Here is a 26,310-nt window from a genome sequence, read left to right on the forward strand (position 1 = left end):
CGAGGAGAAGTGGAGATGTGATTATGAGGAATTGATTTTAGGAATCGTATTAATTTGTTGAATAGTTATTCACGGAATATAATTGTGTACAGGATGACGCACCGAGCGATTGCTCGACGAAGGAACTCGTATGCGTGATCACCGGAATAGTACTGTGAGTGGACTTTTATTTTTAAAGAATGATGCATGCATTTATTTTTCTAGAAATAATAATTTATTTATCATTTTATTATCGAGCATAATATTTTGCCTTGGATTATAATTTTGGCATTGTTTTTCCATATGAATTTCATATACGAATCTATTATGCTCAGATTTGGATTTCATGATTTGTTTTCGGAATATGATTAAATTTTCAGAGATTAATTATAATTTATTTTCAATTATGATTCGGGAATGGATTTTGAGCCTTTGATAAGTATCTTCGATATATGGTTTTTATTTGAAATCATGATTTAAGTGATTTTCGACGAATTACTTTCCGAGGTGATTTCCGGAATTTATTAAAATATTTTATTCGTCGATATTGAGATTTTTTGGAATATTTTTCGAAAATGGGATTTTCGATTGAATTATTTTATCGATTATTTCTCGCCTAATGGTTTATGAATTCTAGAATATTTTGGCGTGCGGGGCCACGTCGTTGGAGTATATATTTTCTTGAGATTTTCCGAGTATGGATGGGATTCATACTCGTGTTGTGTTGCGAGATTGGGGAAGCCTTACTGATTTACTGGTTTTTGATTGTTTTTCCTCACCATACTCGGGTCATTTGATTAGGTCTCCTCCTCACTTACTTTGTGTTTGTGAGTGGCAGTTGAGGTAGCTTATTCTCCTCCTCACTTACTTTGTGTTTGTGAGTGGCAGTCGAGGTGATTTATTCTCCTCCTCACGTGGGTGGCAGTCGAGGTTATTAGTTCTCCTCCTCGCACAATCTATGTGTGAGTGGCAGTCGAGGGTAGGTAGAGCCTGAGAGGCTCCATTCCCGTATGGTGAACTCTCTTCCCCGTATCATTTTATTGTTGTTCTTGACTAGCGGGGCTAGTCCGATTTCTGTTTAACCAGCGGGGCTGGTCCTATTTCTCGAGCATCGGAATTTATATTCTTCTTCGTGGTTATTTGTGACTAGCCCCATTTCTTGAGAGGAGCTTCTCGTGGATTGTTTTCATAATTATTGCATGCATCGAAAGTTTTTAATGAAATAATTGTGGGAAAGTATAAAAATCCATTTTGTTTAAAAATTGTTTATTTTGTCCACTCACGCTAACGTTTTTATATACTTTTCCCCTGGGCCCTTCGGTTTCAAATGCCCAGTTTGCAGGCGAAATTAGTTGAGGTCGGGCGTACATGGAGTCAAGGCATAGCCAACAGCATTGCTTCCGCGTACTCATTCTATTTCTGTTTTCTTTGTTACTTAGGGGATTAGTATTGCTCTGATAATCTATGAGATTAATATTGTCTTTGGGTTGAGACTGACATCCGATGAAATTGGAGTTGTGATTTGGGGAGCAGATGGCTCCAGGAGAATAAGGATGGATGATTTAGAAGTGTAAATGTTTTCCTACAGGTTTTGGGTAGCCTACTTTTAGGGGAAGTTCCGCCAAATTTTTGGTAGAATTTCTTCTAAAGTGGGCCCCGCAGGGCCACTTCGGATTTCGGGGTGAAATCCGGGGTGGGTCTTGTCAGTTGGTATCAGAGCATTAGGTTGTCTGATTCTGTAGACCATTTTCTATCTTGTCACCTTATATGCTTGATGTTACACAGTACCTCCCGAGTGATGGCCCGACTGCAGCGGTTCCCCATCGTTTACTCTTCGGTGCTGATGTATGCATTAAGTGTGTAAGGTGCATGTCTAGATGGTGTTCCTTTAGGTGCTATGCCTCTTGTACGCTGACCTCCTAGGATTTTCGTTGCGTAGCGGAGTGTTTGCATGTTTTGCACATTTCCCTGCTGATGGTAGAGTAAGACTACTCTACATATTTGAGTTGTGCTATGAAATTCGAGGAAATGTTGTGAGTATCTCTTCCTCGATGCCAACAAGTTTGTTGGGGCATGGTTTGAGGTGCGAGACCGGAATTTGATTTTGTGCCTGAATGTTAGAGATGAGCGTCCATTGTTTTGGGCTGTCTCTGAGTATTATAATTGATTCAGAATCAGGATTGTTGTTGGAATTGAATTAGTAATAATGATGGTTATGACTTTGAATCGAGTTTGGGGATTGTGTTACTTGACACAATCGGTCTTGTAAGTGGCATGTGGAACATTACTAGAATTCGATGGAGATTCTTTGTGAATCTTAGTGTTGGGAACTATTTGTAGAGGAATCCAGATTGCAATGATCTCTACTGGGCACCTTATGTCGGTGTCAAGTATGCATCACTCTCCGTTAGACAATAGAGAAATTTAAATAAATATTATGGGTGTTATGGCTAGAGGCTTCGTTTTCAAGTGATTTTGGTCACTGATGTTGGCAAGTGAGAAGTGACGACAGTAATTGAGAGATATAAGTAGGATGAGATTTTTAGAAATTGTCATTTTGAGTCATACCCTAACCAGGGTGTATGGGTATAGTTTTGCTCGGAATAAAAGAATTGATTTCAGATACCACAACTTATAGTTTTGTCTTCCTGAGTCTTGGATGATAACGAGTAGGGAGATTAACAAGAGTGGGCTTTTGCAGTTGATATTAGTGGTTGGTGGAATAATTTTAAGGAAATAAGTTTTCAGTTGGCTCCGGAAATTTTAAGTCAAGGCTTGACCAGGACTCTTGTTATTTTGGGTGGAAGGTATTGTAGCCTGTTTTTAAGTGACGTACTTCGGTAATGATTACTTTGAGGAAATTGGATCATTATTGTGGTGGGACCACGTTCGGATCCGGATATTGCTTGGTGTGATACAAAATGTTGGACGGGTGTCCTTTGATTTATTTTAAGGATTGTCCAGGAAAGACCTTGTGAATTGTGTTAGCTACCTCGGGGAATTAGTTATTGCTTGAATTGAATACATGTAATGGACTTCTTTAGAGAAATTGAGCAAGTTTTACTACCATGGTGACCCTTAATTGGAAATGTATAGGAAGTTGTTGGTACGAGTGAATCCGGTCACCACTTGTCTGACGGTAAGATGACTTGAACAGGAAGTAGGAGTTGAGTTGGTATAAATTGATTGAACTTATGTTCTAGCAAGGTTTCAACAGATATTTAAGTACTAATTGTTGAGCTACTATGGTTAAGTTATGTTATTGGATTAAATCTTAGTGAGAAGATTTGGAAGAGTTTTGGGTACAAGTTTGGTTAGCACAGGAAAGTCATAGAGATTCTTGTTGTAGCTGAAATCTTATAAGTCAAGTGTCGATCGAGGAACGGATTTGTGGCTATTTTATCCTCTTTTCGATATGGATAATAGACGTTTATTAGTATTGGCCTTAAGTTAAATAAGAAGAGTTGGCTATATTCTAGTATTTACAAGTTCAACGTTGTTTGACATGACTGATTCCTAGTGATTCTTGTAACATCAGATAGTGAACTTTTTCGATATCTTATTTTTCTTGTCTTAGGAGGTAGACTGTTTCCGTGGTACGCAAAGTGTTATTTGTTTAATTAATTGACTTTGAGCTTTTCTATTTGGGCTCTTATTCGACTTTCTTTCCAGGTTGTTTTGAGTAAAAGAGTAGTTGCAAATTTTTGCTTAGCAGTGGCTAAGAGTTTTCGGTAATGCTTGAGGGCATATCTATATTTTTTAGGACTGTTGAGCCAACGGGGGATGCTGTGAATTTTGTTGGGATTGCTGTCACTGGCCAGATTCCAGCTGGAGGATTTGGTACATACGGGATTTGGAACATATCCTTGTTGTCGTACTTGTAGTAGAATTGTCATGAAGTGACGTCGGACAGTTGGTTGGAGATGTTCTGCATTGGGCTAGTGAAGCAGTATAAGAGCGAGTTTTCCTAGCTAACTAAGGAAGCTATTTTATTTGAGTTTGATCAGAGTTTTAGTCAAGTATTGTTTTCAGTGGTGGGAATTACATTGGCATATTAATTAGAATTATCGTTGTGGCATTAGAGGCCAGGGAGAACGACATAGATTCAACTAGATTTTAGACCTATGACTATTAAAGAAGTGTAGCCTCAGCTGAGAACAGCTTTAGTGTGATGCATCTCCTCTTGGATTTGAGTCTTTGGGCTGGAATAGAGTGAGTAGTTACGGATCTTTCTCTGCACCAGGTTTCGAAAGACGTTGTACATGTTGTGAGTAGTTTTGATTGGAGACGTTGGTAATTAGTAGATTCATTGGAACACATTTGATTTAGAAGAGTTTTCCACCACATTATATTTATACGAAGTTTTCAAGGGACAACGCAAGATAGCTAGGTTGAGATGCTAGTGTGGCCAGCAGGGTGGCTATTAAATGAGTTTTTCTTGTGACTGGGAATGTCATTTCAAGGCGTGATCGATGTTCCAGTCAGTTATTTGAGTAGCGCAGAGAAAGTGTAGTGACCCTCTTAACTTACATGATTAAGAACTTATAGGTTTGTTCGGAGCTACCCCTTGTTATACTTGACAATTGTGGAACCTTTATGTGAATGATATTTGATTAACAATCTGTGCAAACAGACAAAAAGAAAGTGTTGTTTTGTGGTAACTAAGGAAATTACTTGTTTTGGACTTGTTGGGTAACAGTAACCATCTTGTGGAGTGTTAGTAGCGGTTGGGTTACCCCATGAATGCACGCACGGAGACAAAATGTTTTAAGTATGGATTATTATATATATATATTATCGCAATGTTGTTGGTGAACAGGGTGGATCTTCATCGTACGACTTATATGAAAAGGTTATGGATACTTCTATTCCAACCGAATGACTTGTGATGTCAATACCTTGTGCTATCTGAGCTATAAACATGTTGTGATGTGCTTGGGTAGTTTGGATTGTCAGAGTCTATATAGATTGTCAAAATGGTGACGTCTGAGCTAACCATTGAAATGAATTTTTTTCTTTTACACCGGAATTCATGTGCTTGCAAGTTTATGGTGCAACATGGTTCAACAAGTCAAGTGATTTGACTTTGGACGTTGATGATTTTGGATTATGAGCATGTTTTCATTGCTTTTGTAGTGGGGATCATCAGAGTTTTGTTGGTTGTTGACTTGATGTTGCGAGAAGGAAAGTTTAATCTGAGGAAAAGTTGATAAGTTTTGAGATTATGGTATTTTGAATCAAGGGTGTGTCAATTCTCTTCTAACCGGCATGAAATTTCGAGGGCGAAATTTTTATAAGGAGGGGAGAATGTAACATCCCGTATCTTAATTCACCGGTTACTAGTCATTTGGACAGTAAACGACAATTCGATTTACTTTTACTCTTTTTCGGTAACTTTAGTGGCCCTAAAAGTTGACTTTTTGTTCGGGTCAAAATTTGAGGAAATGTTCTTTATGAAAGTTGTAGAGGACGTTAAACCGAGCACGTGCATATGTGGTACGTAAAAATCGGAGCTCATATGCGAAAGTTATAAGCGAAATTGTGAAAGTTACTGTTCACGGTAAGTTTCTATAAATATAGGAAGTTACTGTGGTAAGTTTCCAAATTTGGGAAACTTACCCGGCTCTTTCTCTCTCCTCTCCCCCGACCTCTCTCTTTTCCGGTTCGGCCATTTTCGTCCTCCCTTCGATTCTTCACTTTCCGGCCACCAGCCGGCGTGCAACCGGTCACCAGAGGAGCGCCTCCTCCCTCCCAACACGCTAGTAACCTTGGTTTTCGAAGATTTGGTCGGAAAAGCTCGGAATTGACCTAAGAAGATCACTGTAGCAGTTGGGGTTTTTCGGCGATTTCCGGCGATTCCGACCACCTCCGGCCACCAAATCGCCGTCGAAGGTTTGGTTTTCATCACTGATCATTTCCCCTATGGCCTTGTATCATGATTTATTGTGTAGAAGTCGAATTGACGAAATGAAATTCTAGGGTTCTTGGAAATTTCTGGGTTTGTGTTCATCAAATGATTTCGGCTGTTTTTACTTGTTATTTGGATGTGTTGTAGTTGAGAAAGAGGTTAGGTTTGTTGTTTTGCAGCTACTGCCAAAATTTGGTGGCCATCGGAGGTGGTGGCCGCCGGCGCGTGGGGCCCACGCGCTGCCACTGTTGGTGGCGCGTGGAGGTGTGTGGGGCAGTGTTTTAATTCCAGTTTTTAGCCCATTGAATTGTGTAAATGTTGTAGAGCTTGTATGTGAAGTTTGGTGATTTTTGGAGAAGCTTGGAATTAATTATGAATTTTTGAAGTTTAGGGTTTCGATTATCGAATTATGTGAATCCGACCGTCGGATATCTCTCGGTTCTGACTTGGAACCTTTAAGATAACGAATTGGTATTAGTGGTAGAATGTGGGTTGAATCCGAGGAGAAGTGGAGATGTGATTATGAGGAATTGATTTTAGGAATCGTATTAATTTGTTGAATAGTTATTCACGGAATATAATTGTGTACAGGATGACGCACCGAGCGATTGCTCGACGAAGGAACTCGTATGCGTGATCACCGGAATAGTACTGTGAGTGGACTTTTATTTTTAAAGAATGATGCATGCATTTATTTTTCTAGAAATAATAATTTATTTATCATTTTATTATCGAGCATAATATTTTGCCTTGGATTATAATTTTGGCATTGTTTTTCCATATGAATTTCATATACGAATCTATTATGCTCAGATTTGGATTTCATGATTTGTTTTCGGAATATGATTAAATTTTCAGAGATTAATTATAATTTATTTTCAATTATGATTCGGGAATGGATTTTGAGCCTTTGATAAGTATCTTCGATATATGGTTTTTATTTGAAATCATGATTTAAGTGATTTTCGACGAATTACTTTCCGAGGTGATTTCCGGAATTTATTAAAATATTTTATTCGTCGATATTGAGATTTTTTGGAATATTTTTCGAAAATGGGATTTTCGATTGAATTATTTTATCGATTATTTCTCGCCTAATGGTTTATGAATTCTAGAATATTTTGGCGTGCGGGGCCACGTCGTTGGAGTATATATTTTCTTGAGATTTTCCGAGTATGGATGGGATTCATACTCGTGTTGTGTTGCGAGATTGGGGAAGCCTTACTGATTTACTGGTTTTTGATTGTTTTTCCTCACCATACTCGGGTCATTTGATTAGGTCTCCTCCTCACTTACTTTGTGTTTGTGAGTGGCAGTTGAGGTAGCTTATTCTCCTCCTCACTTACTTTGTGTTTGTGAGTGGCAGTCGAGGTGATTTATTCTCCTCCTCACGTGGGTGGCAGTCGAGGTTATTAGTTCTCCTCCTCGCACAATCTATGTGTGAGTGGCAGTCGAGGGTAGGTAGAGCCTGAGAGGCTCCATTCCCGTATGGTGAACTCTCTTCCCCGTATCATTTTATTGTTGTTCTTGACTAGCGGGGCTAGTCCGATTTCTGTTTAACCAGCGGGGCTGGTCCTATTTCTCGAGCATCGGAATTTATATTCTTCTTCGTGGTTATTTGTGACTAGCCCCATTTCTTGAGAGGAGCTTCTCGTGGATTGTTTTCATAATTATTGCATGCATCGAAAGTTTTTAATGAAATAATTGTGGGAAAGTATAAAAATCCATTTTGTTTAAAAATTGTTTATTTTGTCCACTCACGCTAACGTTTTTATATACTTTTCCCCTGGGCCCTTCGGTTTCAAATGCCCAGTTTGCAGGCGAAATTAGTTGAGGTCGGGCGTACATGGAGTCAAGGCATAGCCAACAGCATTGCTTCCGCGTACTCATTCTATTTCTGTTTTCTTTGTTACTTAGGGGATTAGTATTGCTCTGATAATCTATGAGATTAATATTGTCTTTGGGTTGAGACTGACATCCGATGAAATTGGAGTTGTGATTTGGGGAGCAGATGGCTCCAGGAGAATAAGGATGGATGATTTAGAAGTGTAAATGTTTTCCTACAGGTTTTGGGTAGCCTACTTTTAGGGGAAGTTCCGCCAAATTTTTGGTAGAATTTCTTCTAAAGTGGGCCCCGCAGGGCCACTTCGGATTTCGGGGTGAAATCCGGGGTGGGTCTTGTCAGCCGTGCTTGGTCGGACGGGACTAGCTTTTCTAGGAGATTGATGAGGCTTGAACGAGACTTGAATCTGGTTGGTGATTTGCTCGGTTTCAAGTTGGTAACGGGCTGGTGAGGGGATTAGAAGTTGATGTGAGGGGTGCAATCTGATGTGATCTCTCGATTTGAGGAGGATATGGCTCGAATGCAGATGGGGGTGGCTGCGTGACTTGGTTATGGCGGCGGGAGGACGGTTTCTACTGGATTCGTCTCGGATGGAGTTTCTCGCAGTTTGGGTTCGGCTGGGTCGGTGCCTTGGTGGGGTGGGCACCTGGGGTGCTGCTGAGACAGCGGCTTCGTTGGCTACCAGTGGTGGCTTCAACGGCGTTCTGGTTAGTGGTGCTGCTGTTTTGCTCGTCGTCAGTGTTCTGGGCTGGTCCTGGTGGTTGGGTTTGGGTGTTTGGGCTTTGCCCTTGGGCCAAGTCTATTGGTCATGTGGGTTGGACGCTTAGTTTATTGTCTAGCTTTCTAGTGGACTTAGGGGCCTTTGCCTTCTAGTTTTAGCCTATCAAATGAATTTTGATCTTTGTTGGCTTAATTCCTAGTTTCTCTAGTTGTACACCAATTGAGGTCTTTAGGCGACTAGATTTACTATTTGGGGGGGGGGGTGTTAAGTTGTAAGGGTTTGGGTCTTTTGGTTTTTAGGCTCGAATAAGTGAGCTCATTTTGTTAATAATGAGGGTTACTTGTCATTTGCCTTGCGGCGTGTGCCATCTAGACTTTTTGGTATAAGACAATTTATGATGTACGTGCCTTCTGGCCATGGATAAGTAATGAAATTACACTAGGCCAATAACCTTAACACACGACACTTTTTACACAACGAAAAAAAAAAATTTGTTGTGTGATGTGGGAAAGTGAATCATACAACTCTTATAAGAAAGCTTCATCGTATAAGGCTGTTAAAATTCAAAAGAGTTTAGTTGGAAGGTGATTGCACAACAATTACAAGAATGATCTGTTGTGTGAATGACAAAAAAAATAGCGGTAAATTTCCCTCATACTTTGACTCAAATGTGGCTCCAAATTTTTACTACATTGCACAACAGAATAGTTACATTTGTTGTATGAGAGTAGCTTGCAGAATGTCATACAACAATTTTTTACTTTGTGTTGTATGATCAAGGAAGATATATTGGGAATGCCCCCAAATGCCACTCATTCCCCCCAAAAACATATATTTTGGAAAACATATTGTAAGTTCCTACAACATAACTCACTTATTTCTGTTGTGTGAATGAAAATGCCTATCCTAGCGCCAAAACCATTGAACATAGCGGGAACTTTCCCTCTTTGGAACCTGAACTGAAATTTAATTTATACATAATCAGACAACAAAATTTAGTATATATGTTGTCTGTTTCATGAATACAAAAAAAAAAAAAAACAAAAACAAATTAAAAAAAAAAAACCCTAGGTCTTTGACTTCATGGACAACCACTTGGACACTAAAACAAAATAACTGCATTTGTTGCTCCTCAAACCTCTTGACCTATAATTTCATCAGTTGCTGTGTTTCCAATACTTACAAAATAGCCTTCTCTTCGAGCATCTCCTCTCAACACCATCTCTCCTGAAAACACCCATCTCCTCACAACATCATCTCTCATCAAAACACCCAGCACAACCATCACTCGACTCAGCCATGTTTGATTAGGGTTCTACTCAGCCGTCACTCGACTCATCTCTATTAGGGTTCGACTCAGTCCTATTTGTGGGTTCTTCTTATTGGGAAGAAGGAGGAGGAAAAAGGGGTTTCGATCTGCTGAAGATTGGGGTTCTTTGACTTGGAGATTTGTGGGCTACTATTTGGGGGTTTCAACTAGTCGATAAATTGAAGGAGGAGGAAAGGGGGGTTTCAATCTGCTGAAGATTAGGGTTATTCGATTTAGGGATTTGGGGGCTAGTCGATAAATTGAGGAGGAAAAAGGGTTTTCATGGCTACTCGATTCGTGGTCAAATCCATCGAGGTTGATAATGGAGGATCTCTCTGAGCTAGAGATTAGGAATTTCGTCAAGTCCTTCCACAAGTTCGTCGACTTGAAGAGGGAGCTCTTCCATAGCCATATTGATGAGCTCCAGAAAATCATCGTCAATCAATGTAAACTCACCGGCACCAATCCTCTCTCGCAAGAGATGGTGCGTTTTTGAATTTTGATTTTGTTCTGATTTTTTTTATATATTTTTTTTAATCTGCTGCGAAATTAGAGAAAAAAGAAGAAGAAAGGGAATTAGAACAATCAGCTCTAATGCTGTGTTTGTTTGGATGTGCAGGCAGCTGGTGCCTTTTCTATTAATATTGGTAAGTCCTGGAATTGAGACTGTTATTGCTAATTTTGCTTAATGGTTGATGTGATGGTCTCAGAGATTTTGAAGTTAGAAGAGAGAGTGCGACTAAGATAAAGAGTGAAGACAAGTAGAAATAAGTAATGGACAATGGCTTCCAGTTTCTCTCCTTGGAGGACTGTCAGGGTTCATTGGCATGTTACAATCTCTTTGGTTTTAAGCATAATGCTGATTCTTCCCTTATTTTCAACTGCAACATGATTAGTGTTTCTTATGTCTCAGGATCTTGCTGATATCGATGTATTTCAAGAAACCAAAAAGGTTATTGAAGCTTTCCAGAATAAGGAGGTAGGCCCTACCCTAGCCTGGTGTGCCGAGAACAAGTCAAGGTTAAAGAAATCCAAAGTATGCATTCTCTTTTTCTTTTGTGTACGTTGGTGGGGAGACCTTGCTATAATTGGGGTGGTTAGATGAGTTTTTTTGTACAATTAGTTGTTGTATTGCTTGTTCTTGAATTACAAAATGAATATGCTATATAAGCTAAATCTGGCAATTCTTTCATGGCATCTCTCCTGCTGCTTGGCTCATCTTAAATTTGACTTACTATTATTCTCAGATTATGGGGTACATGTTTTAGTTTTAGTTACACATATCTCTTGCACGTGTCCTACTTACTTGGACTACATAACATGAGATCAAAGTAAATGGAAAAATGACTTCTTTCATGGATGCTTAATCATTCTTGTCCTATATGGTTGATATGGTTGTCAAAGGTCCACCATAGTGATAGCTGAACTGCTTTGACAGTATGTTGACTCTATCTGATTTCTGATAATTGCTTGTGAAGTTATATTTGGTTGTGGTGCAAAGAAAATAACGATGTCTTTCCTTTTCTGAGGGGGCAATGGGTGGTTTACTTCTGCTAGTTAGATAATTGCTATTGTATACATTTAAGCCAGTTAAAATGGCATATCTATTCTCTTGGCTGTACATGGACTCCATTTATGTGAGTAATTGGTTTGAACTGCTTTTATTAAAGGAGACACATAGGGACTAGTTACTACTTCGAAACTTATCCTAATTGTATTGTGGTAAAATTTAGCTATTTGTCTAATACTGCATCTTTTATTGATGGCGGAGCAAATTAGAGTTTCAGCTAAGACCTCAAGAGTTTATAGAATTGGTACGAGCTGAAAATAACTTGCGAGCTATCACATATGCCCAGAAATACCTTGCACCATGGTGATTCTACCTATATGAAAGAATTGCAGCGAGTCTTCATAACAGTAGCTTATAAGAGTACTACGGAATGTGGTACATACAAGGTGATTATTTTTTCTAGTTCAGGAAGCTCCTTTTCTTGTTGGACTACTTTAATGCATTTTTCTTCTTCTTTTCTGATATGGTGGAAAGCATTATCAGTCTTTACTAGTCTGGAATTAGTTGTATTGCTTTGTTTTATTGGAATGGACTTGCAGATTTAAAGATATAACTCGAATGCGAAAGTAGTAAACGAAGTACTTTTGGGACTATGTTATCTCTGATTGTTTTAGTCGTTTATCTCCTCAGATATGTGATTGATTTTCTCATTGGTTGGTTATGCTATCCAGGTTTTATTTGAACCAAAACAATGGGATTACCCGGTTGACCAATTCAAACAGGAATTCTGCAAGTTGTATGGCATAACGTTTGAGCCTCTGTTGAATATTTATCTGCAAGCAGGACTCTCTGCTCTGAAAACCCCGTATCTATTTACTGATATTTATCTGATTTCTATATTGTGGTCCTCATATACATTTAATCTTCTCTAGGGTGATTTTGGCTAATGATTTTGAGTTGCAGGTCTCTCTTTCAAAACTGACTGGCCTGGAATTGTAGCCACATGCTATTGAGAGCTGTTATTTGTCAAAATATCAGGTTGTTTATATCTACTGATTTCATGTTATGCTAATTGTTTGTTTGTTTGATCAAATCATACTCTTAGCTTTGATAAATAAAGTAAGTGCTGGGATGCGAAGGCACATATATTATAGCTTTGCTTCTCTTAGTGTATGAGGCTTGTTAATGTTACCTTGCAATGTTTCTTCTATTTTAGCTATAAATGTAGTCAGTTTACTTGGTTTCTATCAAGATTGTGGACATAATAGTTATGTATGTCCATGCCTCACTTTGATATAATAAATTGGTTTCAGTGGGAGAGGAGAGGTAGCAGCCAATATATATACCCAAGCAGACATTGATCAGATGCGAAATGAGTGGGCAAAGTTTGTGGTCAAGGCGTATGTGTAGGAGCTGAAGGAAAACATTTTCCGTGACTTAGGTTGTTGCTGAAGGCCATCTTTTTTGTGTGCTTCTCTGTTGGTACAATATTCATGCACCATGTGGCATGTTTTGAAACAAATATTATGTATTTGTATTAGCTTTTGATATGCATTTGAATGTTTTTCTTCTTTTCATTTTGGCTTGGATGATTGGTAAATACTCCATTTTAATATTTGAGGTTTATAATATGGGTTGGATTATTCATTTGATAGTTTGCAATATGATTTTTTTTACAATTGATCACTGCTCATCAGGTCAAAATGGAGCACCATTAGTAATGCACAAAATGCAGGCAATGAAAATTGTCATACAACAGATTTTATATAATGTCAATGTTACGTTGTCTCTACACAAAATTTGGGTACTCACACAATGCATTCTTATATATCACACAATGGTTTTATCAAAAATGTGTCTTCTCATTTACACTCACACAACTGTAAAAAAAGAACTACGTTGTCCACAACTAAGCTACACAACAACCATAGTCTACAACTGAAGTGTGATGATAAATCAGAAGACAGTGAAAATAAAAAAAACGTTGTCTGAAAATGCTTTCCAACAACAGCTTGAAACAAGTTTTGTTGTCTGACGCATGCACCTGCCATGCTCAGCATGACTGCGCGGCAGCTCTGCCTAGCATCTGGCAAGGGAAGGCACAACGCTGATAACAAAAATATGTCGACTATTGTTATATCAGACAACGGTGCAGCACCGTTGTGTTATTTTTCATCACACAACGCGCCGATACACAACGGGAGTTGTCCATATCCCACAACGAAAAATGTCCGTCGTCTGTTTTGTTTTTTGGCCTAGTGTTATCTATTCTTCAAAAATCGATTTATCTACCGCATGTGAATATGTATGAAATAAAATTCATCTGTTCTTATATATATATATATATATATATATATATATATATATATATATATATATAAGAGCTTAATTCATTTTATCACCTTTAACTTTACACCTAAAATCATTTGTCTCCAAACTTCTAATTTGATCACATATGCCCTTATACTCTCCAATATGATCAACCAATGCCATTAGTAAACTAATTTATCAATTTCTTCATAAATTGGTGATCATGAGAGTCCACTTAGGGTCAATTTTTTGCTTTGGACATGTAAATTGTGTGTTTCTTGCATGATTGAAAGCCAAAATATAGTTTGAGTGGGCAACACTATATGAAGAAATTGATGGATTAGTTAAGGATTGGCTATAAGCAATCACATTGGAGATTACAAGGGCACAAGCTATCATATTAGAAGTTTAGGGGTTCAAATGATTTTAGGTGTAAAATTCAGGGTGGTAAAATGATTTTAGCTCTATATAAAATTTCAAAATAGATAAAAGCTTGAATTGTATGACACCTTTCTTTATTGCTAATTTCATACCAATCAATGAAAGTGTAGACAATTGAAGATTGCGCAAATCGGAAATGGATTTGGGTGATACACCATACTAATTGGCAATGTTTCATGGTCAATATTCTCATGCTTTGTTTGTCTCATCGTGCTTAACCTCTTCTTGAGTTCTTTCCCACACACATCACATTATTATTATGGGATTTTAGCCTTTTGGTCTTGTCAAACTCAATAACTGATGGATCATAGATGTGGGGTTTTCCTTATATCACTTCAATATAGGACCTATTTTATTCTCCACTCATTCATATTAGTAATTTATGCTCAAACTTTATCCATTATAGTTTTTTTCTTTCTTCTTATTCTTTGTATTTAGATGAATGAAATTTTGACTTTGTAATCTTTGTTGGGACAATGCCACTCACTTTGAGAAACCTTTTTGCATTCCTTTTTTTCTAATTCTTCTTGGTCAAGCAGATCGGCATACGTTTTTAAAATAATTATTTGATTCATGATCATATATATTATTAGGTAGACAACTAAGTCCATGAAGGACTAGAAATTTTTTTTGAGGTAGAAGATCTGCATATCTTATATTATGTCTTTTCTGGCTGCTAATTCATGGAAGACCAGAACTTTACTTATAGATATAATAGTTTTGTCAAGAAATGTATTGATGTTACTGTAGTTTTTGCGAACATTGGAGTCAGTAAGTTTAATTGGTAAAATAAGATTCTTATCGCAAATAGTACTTAACTTAAATGTCATTGACACTATGATATGATCATGAATCACCACACCAATACCTCCCACTTGGCGGGTTATATCAAAAGTATCATTCATGGTAATGTCACCTTCCCAAAGAATATTGATGTCAACTTACCCGCTCACGTAATTGCTTACGGGGAGCGGCATTGGCTCACTAGATCACCACATCAGTACACATCGTTAGCTTAAATTTCAAATCTTTGCTCTCTAAACAGCCTACAAGAATACCATAACATAAGCAAACTGGAAAGAGGACAAACTCTCATCACAGGTAACCAGGGCTGGAAGGACTAGTTTGAACGTGAAAGGAGAAGCAAAGACAAACGCCCCGCAAAGATGACTCCATTGTCTCATAGAACACATTTTAGCCTTCCCCTCTACATTTTAAACCAAATCTTTTTTGGTTTTGGCCAAATAAGTCAAATCTTTACGAGAAAATTATTGTTTGGTTTTTAAAAAATATTATTAAATTTAGAATTTTATATATCAATTTAAAATTTTTTGAATGAGGTACCGAATTATATGACATATCAAGTACTCAAGTTTGAGTATTACTTGAAACTTTTTTCCCGTAAATTTATAAAAATGAAGGTTACATTTTAACATCACTTTTCCCTTACTCATGTTTTTCCTTTCATTTTTAACTTTAATGTGCTGACTTTTTATAATCATGAAGAATTGTTCAGTGGAGCTGTTTAGGATGGTCTAACCACTCAATAAAATCCTGACTCATGCAGATGAATAAAATCACTCGTCACTACTCACTAATTCTCCTGTTCTCTAAAAATTAAAAATCTTAAGATATTTTTATCCTTTTTTTGTTTTTTAAAGTTTTTACACATGATAACTTTTTATTGGTCAGTTACACAAAATTGTTGGTTAGACGGTCCGACTAGAAATAACATTTCATAATTGTAGCTGTAATGCGGAGTAGTCATGTAAAAAGATCCGAAAGAAGAACAAAGATCCTACTCTACTGCGTAGTTCATCTTAAACCTTTTTTTTTTTTTATTCTCTTTCTTTTCAAAAAATAGAGTTCATCTTAAACCTTAACACATAAAGAGTTCAAAGTTAAAGTGAATCAATATTTAATCGGGCGATGGAGTAAATTGCACTCTTGCATATGCAGATTGGAATAATGGCTACATCTGAGTATCTGATAGCCTAAAAGACTAGAGATCTCAGTCAAAAATTGATATTGAATAATTCAAGGACACTCACATATGAATCAAAATCTCTTTTACCCATTTCCCCACAAAAATTTACTATAAACAATTTTAACAAAAAGCAGAGCAAAGCACAAAAAGGAACACACTCATGTGTCTGCAACTACTGCTCCATCTTTTCATGCCCTTGCCAATTTTTTTTTATTTGTTGCAAAGAATGAAAAAGAATAACCAAAAGCTACTAGGGAAGCAGACTTAACCACACTATAACTTTGCGGGTCACTTGGCGGTCTGTTGGCTTTGCTTGGTCCCAAGATTGACTAGCATCAACAGCAACCACACTATAACTTTGTGCATCCGTTTTTTATTTTTATTTTTTGTAGCATACTGCATACATTTTGATATTAGATTACAGTTGGATAATGAAGAGTAATTAACAATGTTTTATATATAATGCAGACATTAGTTGAATATTCTGGCTTTATTTAAGGTTACAGGGATAATGACTGGCTTGTCAGCCAACCAGAGTCATACCCAAGGCATATTCAAGTTTAAATTAAAACAAAAGAATAGAATCAAAGGAAATTCCCACTAGTAGAATAAACATATAGCCAACTCTAGGGTTTCGAGAATAGCGGAGGCAACAAACTCAGATTAATTGGGTTAACTATTTAGACAACAGCTTTTATTAGGGTTTAGGCTACAACTGTTGAGTATTTGAGATTATTCATTTGAAACTCTATTTAATGTTCTACATATGGCATTTTGCTTGTATCAATTGACTTTTAATGCTAATACAAGGATTTTGTAATTCCAATACGATAGAGAATGGTTTTTTTTTTTTTTTTTTTTTTTTTTTTTTTTTTTTACTTTTTAGCCTTGCAGTAATAAGTGTATCAAAATCTTGTGTGTTGATGACTCACTCAATAGAAGTGTGTTCACAAACCGGAAACATTATCCAAACAGAAATTCAAGACGTACCGCTAACGGTGATAAGTACAAAAATTGATCGGTGTAGGTATAGTTAACAGTGGGCATCATTCATGTGGCTGGCATGGTTGTCCGATCTTCTCAAGAGAGATGGCCGCGGCTCCTTCATAAAACCTTGGTAGAGATAAACCCTAGGTGTGTAGCTAGTTTGATTACTACTATAATTTCAATGGTTACAACGTTAACAATAGCGAGAGCTTAGACAAATGAAAAGGATCAAAATTCTTCTATGCACTCCATTGCAAGTGACTCGGCACTTATTAAGTGATTTGAGCTGTGACCTATTGATAAGTTATAAATCTAATATTGTAAAGGTCATGAGTTCGATTCTCATTGGCATATGTAAGGGCGGGTGGGCTAAGGGTTTAAAAAAAAAGAAAAAGTGATCTGAGCTCTTAATTTTTGTAGTCAATTTGAAAAAAATGTATTTGAGCTGTCTATTTCTATTGATGCAAGTGCATATAGGTGTTCTAAATTCATTTCTAAGAAAAAAAAAAAGAAAAAAGAAGAAGATGAAGATGAGAATGTGAAAAGGAAAGCAAAAAAGTGGGGGAGAGTAGTCAAATCTCCACAATCATGGCCCTTTCCTCAACTTTAATCATTAATCATGATTTTGTGCATACACTCTGACGACACAAAAAATTACCAAAAAATAAAACAAGCATGAAATTTATTTATTTCGCTAGGAAATAATCGCCGCCGTGAACCACATGATCCCACCTATGGGGCACTCCCGTAAATAAACCCAAAAGAAAAGGCAGTGTGCAAAGTGGCGTCACGACGAGCTCAACCCGCACTAGCAATTGGTTCAGACCGAACAACAAATACATCGCAATCTGACTCAAACACGACAAAATAAAAGGAAGAAAACAAGAATAGTGAAAAAAACAAATGCGGAGTGACAGCTACCGTCACAGGCCTGTCTCCCAATCCTTACCTCACCTCACCTCACCTCTCTTTATTGTGGCGCACTTTAGCGCACTCCAACACACACACTCCCAGTCCCAGAGAATTTCACAGAGCATTAGCAGCAGCAGCTGAAGAACACGACCTCACCAACCCCCTAGATCAAACGACGCCGTATTCGCCGCTCTCACACCGATAAACCCTAACACTCCTCAAATTTTCAGCTCTAGGAAAGAAAGAGAGAGAAAATGGAGGCTCTGTACAGGCTCGAAGCTTGTGGAATAGTGTAGGTTCTCTCATCGGCGTTTCGGTTTCTCTCTCTCTAGGAGTTTCACTCCGTCGCGTTCTTCTCAGTCGCTCTCTCTCTCTCTCTCTCTCGTTCTCACTCTCGCACTCCAACATTTTCATGGCTTGCCGGAGATTGAGATTTGCGGCGTGGAGCTTGGATCCGGAGAGGAAGAGCAGCGGCGGATTGAGGACGAAGCAGGCGGGGAGAGGATCGTGCCGTGGAAGTTAGGCTCGACGGTTTCTGACTCGCCGGAAATGTACGGTCTGTAGTCTCCGGTTATATATCTCTGAAGTTTACCCTCGCTTTGAAATCTCGGTTTCGCGCTGTGATTGTGTTTTTGGTATTGGATTGTAAAATTTGAAATTTTTGATTACTGAGATCGGAAGTCATGGGCGTTTTGCTCAAAGAAGCGCTTAAGAGGCTGTGCAGTGCCAATCAGTGGGCTTATGCCGTCTTCTGGAAGATCGGCTGCCAAAACCCTAAGTAAGTCACCTCCATAGAAAAAGTGGACTAGTTTGATTTACAGGTAGAGAGGACTCCATGCAATGGTAGACTAGTTAGGAACTACCTGTGTTTCTGTGTTTATTAATTTGAAAACTTTGTTTGTTTGGTTGCTCAAAACAGCTTGGCAAAAGTTCAGATAGATTTTATTTTTGAGGTTAATTTTACGTGATTTTGCTGTTTTAATTGAGATGTTGTGAAGCTTTTTCCTGTTTTGGTATTCAACAAAATGTTTTTGAAGCTTTTGGAGATTTATTGCTATTTTGTTTTTGATTCAAACAGAGTGGATCTGAAATAAAAATAGACTATTTTTGTTTGGTTTCAAAGGATTAGTAGGAGGTTCGGATATTTCGGGGATGTTGAAGTCTCATTGTTTAGTGTTCTCTTGTATTGGATTCGCTATCTGATGTCTCGTCTCTGTTTTTGGAAGTTTATGTTTTGGTGCTTCTGCTTTGTCTGAAAGAATCCAAGTTGAAAAGTTAGTTTCACAAACCTGCTGTTTATTAAAGGCATTTATTGCTTATGAAAATGTATTCATTTTGTACTTCCTTTGTCTATATCCCCCTCTCTTTTTTTTTTTTTTTTTTTTTTTTAATCATAATATTTTTCCATCAGTAGTGATGGGATAATTTCAAGTCTATTGCTCTCTGTAGTGTAGGAAGGTGCATCTGTCATGTCATCTTTTGATGTCTGTATGTGCATTTTGTTTTTCCTGCTTTGAAAGGCTATTGGTGCTGGAATTATATGTATCTGTCTACTGATATACTGTTGAGACTTTAATTTGATTTTGAAAAGAAAATATTTCCACTTGGTTGCAGTTTGTTAATTTGGGAAGAATCTCATTATGAACCATCACTATCGTCTCGACATACAAGCATTGCTGGAACTGAAAGTGGTGATTCACCATTTGGAGAGTGGGAAGGATGTTGGGTTTCCTCTAAAGTGTGTTCATCTTCTCATGGCATTCAACCAGAGGAAAGAGTCTCTGCACTTCTTAACAAAATGTTGATGGATAAACCATTTACTATAGTGGGCGACGGGTATGCCTTTTTTACATATTTTCTGCCTTACGTGTTACAAAAGTGGTTTTCTTTGTTAGTGAAAACAGCCATTTGAAAAAAACTTTATGTCGGGACTTTTCAGGATCGTTGGACGAGCTGCATTTACTGGACATCATCAATGGATTCTTTCAAGCAATTACTCTAAATATGCCCATCCACCAGAGGTATATATTATTTAACTACCTCATTTTGCTAATAAAAGATTCTTTTGCTTGTCAAGATGGTATAAGAAATTTCTACCATACAAAGTCCATGCTCCTAACTGTGGAATGGAATCAAATCACTGATGTTAATATAAGAAAACAGGTATCCTGTTGGGACTGGACATATTAATCTTTATATTTTGACGGTGTTTGGTGAACATAAATTTTCTAGTGGGTAGAATAACAATATATATATATATATATATATATTTATAGACACGCATATATTTTGTTGAAAATGGTGGGATATATAAAGTAATTTCTTCCTTTGCCAAGAGAGTTCCGCTCTTGCTGAGAAAGCAAAGCTAATCTGTTTTCAGTGTCTTCGTTTATAATACAACCATGCTTGGACAGGTAAAATTAAATTCAAGTGGAAGCTAAATGATAGACTATTCCTAATGGTCAGAGCAAATTGCCATATCTGTAAAAGGGTAAAAGTTTATAAATATTAGGGTTTGGCATTTGTATGTTGGTATGACTTCACCTTCTGACATGGAAGCTCAGTATTGGACCTCATTACAAACTGTTATACACATGGTTTCATTAATGGCTACAAAGTATTTTTAAGTTGCCATTCAAAAAGACATTCAAGTTTGGAAGTTTGGCAGTGCTACTCTGTATGTGACTTAGTTTTTGTTGCTGTTTCAGGTTCTAAATGAGATGCACCACCAATTTTCAGCTGGAATGCAGGTATGCTAGTTTCCTATATATTCCACTGTTTTGCATATTGTATATTTTGTTGTTTCGTTGCTGTACTCGTGTTCAATTTGTTTGCAGACAGTTGCAGTTATTCCTGTTCTCCCTCACGGCGTTGTTCAGCTTGGTTCTAGTTTGGCTGTAAGTCTTCTATTTAGTACTTGTGGTCCAAAGAATTTTTTTTGAAATTCATGTTTCTTAGTCCTTTTTAATATGTGGTTTAATAAATTCACATAGCTGAATATTTTCTAATGAGAAAATCCCTTTAGGCGGCTTTCTTGATTAGTCTGGGCGGCACCTAGGCGGGCCGTGTTTAGAAAAATGTACTTACAAATGACATTTTATTTGTAAATACTCATTGTATGCTCAACTTTTTTACTATATTTTCAATCAATTATACTACTAAGCATATGTTGTATAATAAAATCACATTAAAATGAACATCTGCCTAGGCGCTAGGCCTCTCCCCACCGCCTAGCAATTTTTAGAACATTGTGTGTGATTCCCTTTTTAGAAAATATTTTGTTCTATTGGTTTATCTGCTTTTCCCCCATATCTGATTCCTATCATTTGCTTTCTTACTAAACTACCAGGTCTGTCCAACCAATAGGATAATCTTTGGTTGGTCATCCTGGTTTAATTTCCACCTGTGTGCTCAGGTTTTGGCACTATGTTAAGGCAAGATCTCTGCATTTATTTATATATTTAAGGCAACAACTCTGGATGTATCTAGTCAGAAGTGGTTAGGTTGTAAGGCAAGACCTCCAAATACTATACTATAACCTATTCAGAAGTGGTTAGTTTGTAAGGCATAAAAGATAGTCATGGGACTGGGGACAAATAAATCATATTATTGACTGCCAAATTTTATTTTACAAAAATGACTGTCATTTACACCTTTCTTTTGCAAGCAACAAGGGCTGTTTTATATATTTGAGAAGCTTCTAGCAATATCATTTTATTTTAGTTCACCTCATATGACTAAGTATTTTTTTTTTCCAAGTATAGTTCTTATTTTGTGTCAGTTGCTCCCAATCTGATAAATGTCTCCTGCTTCAGATTATGGAGAATATAGGATTCATTAATGACGTCAAGAGTTTGATCCTGCAACTTGGATGTGTTCCTGGTGCTCTTTTATCTGAAAATTATGAGACAAAAAGTTCAGATGAGAAAGTTGGGGTACCTTATACTATTGGAATGCTGACAACTGTTCATCCAGGTGGACATACAACAAGTTCTACTCATACGACAAGTAGCAACAATCATCAAAACCACCCATCTCAGGCTTCCAGGCTTGTTGGTCAACCTTCTCATTCTCTTTATGAAGAGATTCAGAATATTTCTCAAGCTACTGCTTCAACATTTCAAACTCCTAACCTTACCCAAATTCTGCCTAAAATTCATGATGACCGTCGACAACCAGTGATGAAGCCAAAGTTTCCTCTTGGAGGCCAACTAAGGGATGGAGTTGGGGTAGCTGAAGTGATCTCCTCCAATTCTGATGCATGGTTGAACCACCTTGCTCCTTCTAATTTGAGGTGTGGACTGAAGTACCCATGTGGTTCTGTTCAATCAGCTGCAAGTCAGGGAAGCTTAGAGTTGATGGAACATCAGATCTTGTCTGGTGGTAGCATGAGGCCTACTTTTAGTAGCAAAATTAGTGCATCAAACGGTTTCATGACTGAGCCTAGAACAGGTGGAATTCTAACCCTTGATCAGAGAAAAAGTTTGATAACCACTCCAGCATTGCTTGGGGGAAGTCAAACACATGGTGGATCGAGTACTCATTCGAGGCCAACTTCAGCTACTTGTTCTCATATAGAGACACATGGGGCAGCTGACATTAATCTCTCTGGAACATATCTGTCTGGGGTTGAATTTCAAAAGGCTGATTCATTCAAAACAGACAGGATTTCTTTATCTAGTTTGGCAGATCAATCAGCTTCTCAGGATATACTTTCAAAAGGCTCTGACCAGAGGCAGTTTTCCACGGAAGTGAAGCTTACTCAGAGTGATTTGCCTCCAGTGGAGCAAAGGACAGATAATAAATTGTTTCAAGCCCTTAACATCCCATTGACTCATCCATGTGAACATATATCTTCGAGTGATCACATACCTCAGATTCATGATGGTCTTGATAAAATTTGTACCCCAGGATCTGTAAATGCTACAAATGATGATATGTGTACTCAAACAGGGGATGACTTGTTTGATGTTTTGGGTGTGGATTTCAAAAATAAGTTGCTTAATGGTAATTGGAATAGTTTGCTGGCTGATGAACCAGGTTCAAACAAAAGAGATCTTGCTGAGACTACTTTGGCATTCACAAATGTGAAGGATCTGGTTTCTGATTATTATTCAGCAAGTGAAGGCATATCAAACAGTAGTATCTTCTCTGGGGCAGATGCTGACCATCTTTTAGATGCTGTGGTCTCGAAGGCGCACTCTACTATCAAGCAGAGCTCTGATGATAATGTGTCTTGTAAAACAACATTGACAAAAATCAGTACCTCTTCTGTCCCTAGTGGTTCTCTCACTTATGGACAGGTTAGCGTGTCTAATCAAGTGCCGGGGGAGACATTTGACCTTCCTAAGGATCTTGGAAAAGCAGGCTTAGTAGAAATCAGTTCTTTCCTATCTGGGTGTAGCAGGGATGATGCAGGAAACTGTTCCCAGACTACCTCCATATATGGATCTGAAGTTAGTTCTTGGGTTGAACAGGGAAATAATTCAAAGCATGAGAGTAGTGTTTCAACTGCATATTCTAAGAAGCCTGATCTAATGGGGAAATCAAATCGCAAAAGGCTGAAACCTGGCGAGAATCCTAGACCAAGACCTAAAGATCGCCAGATGATCCAAGATCGTGTGAAGGAGTTGCGTGAAATTGTGCCAAATGGAGCAAAAGTAATGCCTCTCTTCTTTGTCTCTTATTTCTTCTTTTGGAATTTATGATATATTCAGATGCTGATGCCATTCTTCTGATCCCATTATATGGTTTTGCAGTGTAGCATAGATGCACTGCTTGAACGTACCATCAAGCATATGCTTTTCTTGCAAAGTGTCACTAAGCATGCTGACAAGCTAAAACAAACAGGAAGAGCCAAGGTACAAACACTTTCTACTGGCTGGATATCTTTAAACAAATAATCTAGCTCTCATAGATGTGATATATCATGAGGTTAATATTGGGAAGTTTAGATATGAGATATTTAAAAGGATTGATGTATTGGGCTTCATTGGTACTCGTAATTATATATGCAAATATATTGCAATATATCCACAAACTGTATATAATACACCTGATGCCATAAATTAGTAGTAGAAAATCATAAAATGTGGAAGAAACAACTGCTTACGTGCTGATGTGTTATCATGATTTAGTGGTACATTGTTGTTTGCTTTCTGTTATAACAATTATGGGAACCTTTTGAGATGGTGTATGTTTTTTTCTGCCTATGCAGATTATTGGCAAAGAAGGTGGACTGCATCTAAAAGATAACTATGATGGAAGGGCAACATGGGCTTTTGATGTTGGGTCACAATCTATGGTCTGCCCCATCATAGTTGAGGATCTAGATTCACCTCGCCAGATGCTTGTGGAGGTAGTGACTAAAATTTAATCATCTGAAAATTGGAATATCGCTTATCAGTGAAGTGTATTTATCACCTTTTTTTATATTCTATTTTGGCCAGATGCTTTGTGAAGAACAGGGTTTCTTTTTAGAAATTGCTGATATAATTAGAGGTTTGGGTTTGACCATCTTGAAAGGGGTGATGGAAACTCGGAATGATAAGATATGGGCACGCTTTGCTGTAGAGGTAATATTCAAAAAGAAGCCTTTTGTGTTTCCAACTATCTTTGTTGGAACTCTTGATATTCCTTTATTTGTTCCTGTCTAGGGGTAGTTTTCGTTACTTTAATAGTTTTTCCTTTTCCTAATTTTTTTTCCTGTTGTTTTCCATTAGTAAGTTGTTGTCAAGTCTACCAATGAATTCTGGAACTCTGTGATCCAAAAGAAAATGGAACGTTTGATGGTCAATTTATCAGTAGTTTTTGCTCTTTATTTATGGCCAGAGTCAAACCTGGTTCAAGACTCTAAAATTCCTTTCAATACCATGCTGAACATGGCACAGCAGAGCATGGAATACCTGCTGAAATTCCACCCAACTTGCCTGGAATTTTGCATCAATGAAGTGTTCAATCTCCTGCAACCAATGACTTTTTCTATTTCCACACACTCATGCACCTCTTTAACTCTTCAAACCTGTTAGATACATAGAATGACATGAATTTGGGAAACCCTACATATCAGTAACAAAGAAGCCTGCAATCTTTAATGTGAGAAGTTTGTTCTAGACCATGTCTCGAGTTTTTTTACCGTTACTTTCTTGATTTGAAGTGATAGCGGTTTCGAAATATTTGATGTCTTATAAATGGAAATGCATGCAATAATATAGACTTTGATATGACTTGCAATTTGTACATATGCCTTGTTCATGCTATTATATATAGTGTTATTTCTGAAGCTGAGCTTTAATCTTTATCCTGTAATATCAGTCCACTTGTTACGCCAGGCTTTTGCTTCATTGCACGTATTTCTTCATTTGTGTGATTCTATTTTCCATTTCAAATCTTCTTTCTAACCTTATTTTGTATATTTGATATTACTTGTTTTCATTTGTCAACTTTTTTTTTCTAACATACTGTTTCTATCTGCAGGCAAATAGGGATGTAACAAGGATGGAAATATTTATGTCCCTTGTTCACCTTTTGGAGCAAACTGTAAAAGGCACAGCGCCATCAGTCAATGCTATCAAGAACAACAGTATGGTCCACCATTCTTTCGCCCAAGCAGCCCCAATACCTGCAACTGGTAGGCCCAGTGGTTTTCAGTGAACCACTTGCTAAATACAGTGTGTTAATCTGGACACGTTGACCTAAACCTGCAATGCATAGGCCGGTAGTTTGAGATGAACTGTTAGCTCAAGTTGTTGGTCTGGACATGTTCAGAGCGAGCCACTTTTTTGCTTGCCATGACAAACATGAATTCTAGACACAAGCACCCTGGTAGTTCTTACCTTCACCAAAGTCATCTAGCACAGCCCAGGATTCCTGACCTTTCTCACTTTTGGCGAGGAGAAATTTGTCAAATTATTGAGGCTCAAACATTTTTCATGTGTGTTTTCTTTTACACTAGATAAGTATCACATGCCTGGATTTTAGCCCTACTGAACTACTAAAATTCTTAGTCACATGATTGACACTGGCAGTTTATGTAGAGGCTAGTGATTGCGTTTCATTTAGGGGATATAGATTTCTACAAATGTATAGAGGCTGAAGGTTTATTTTCTTTTCTAAAGTTGGTGTATTGATCATTTCTGGTTCATCTGTATTGCATCCTTTGCAATTCTGTTTTAGTTTTGGCTTAATTTAACAGTTGCACATATTAGACGTCCAAGGAAACTGCATCACTCACATCAGTCATTCACTTGCATTGTCCAAATATCTCTACAGTTATTTTTGTAGTTTTGTTCTCATGAAATTATAAGTGATAACCTGAGGAATTTTCATGGTCAGGCGTGAAAATTCTTCCCCTGTGGAGGACAGAGGTCGAAGACTTTCTGGACAATCTGGACAGAGGTCGAA

At 37.7% G+C, this 26,310-nt stretch overlaps 2 protein-coding genes across 2 annotated transcripts; both read left to right on the forward strand.

Moving 5' to 3' along the window:
• The first annotated feature begins 9,698 nt into the window (after positions 1-9,698).
• On the forward strand, positions 9,699-11,045 carry LOC133730176 (uncharacterized). Its single transcript, XM_062157817.1, has 3 exons — positions 9,699-10,244; positions 10,380-10,407; positions 10,674-11,045. The coding sequence occupies exons 1-3, from the start codon at positions 10,177-10,179 to the stop codon at positions 10,863-10,865; spliced, it is 288 nt and encodes a 95-aa protein (XP_062013801.1). The 5' UTR covers positions 9,699-10,176; the 3' UTR covers positions 10,866-11,045.
• Positions 11,046-17,982: 6,937 nt separating this feature from the next.
• Positions 17,983-26,081, forward strand: LOC133732353 (transcription factor LHW). The gene is made up of 10 exons (XM_062159892.1): positions 17,983-18,685; positions 19,522-19,743; positions 19,847-19,928; positions 20,616-20,657; positions 20,745-20,804; positions 21,723-23,567; positions 23,667-23,768; positions 24,125-24,265; positions 24,357-24,482; positions 25,384-26,081. The coding sequence occupies exons 1-10, from the start codon at positions 18,591-18,593 to the stop codon at positions 25,558-25,560; spliced, it is 2,892 nt and encodes a 963-aa protein (XP_062015876.1). The 5' UTR covers positions 17,983-18,590; the 3' UTR covers positions 25,561-26,081.
• Positions 26,082-26,310: the final 229 nt, after the last annotated feature.

The sequence above is a fragment of the Rosa rugosa genome, chromosome 2 (assembly GCF_958449725.1).
Source record: "Rosa rugosa chromosome 2, drRosRugo1.1, whole genome shotgun sequence".
Lineage (NCBI taxonomy): Eukaryota > Viridiplantae > Streptophyta > Magnoliopsida > Rosales > Rosaceae > Rosa > Rosa rugosa.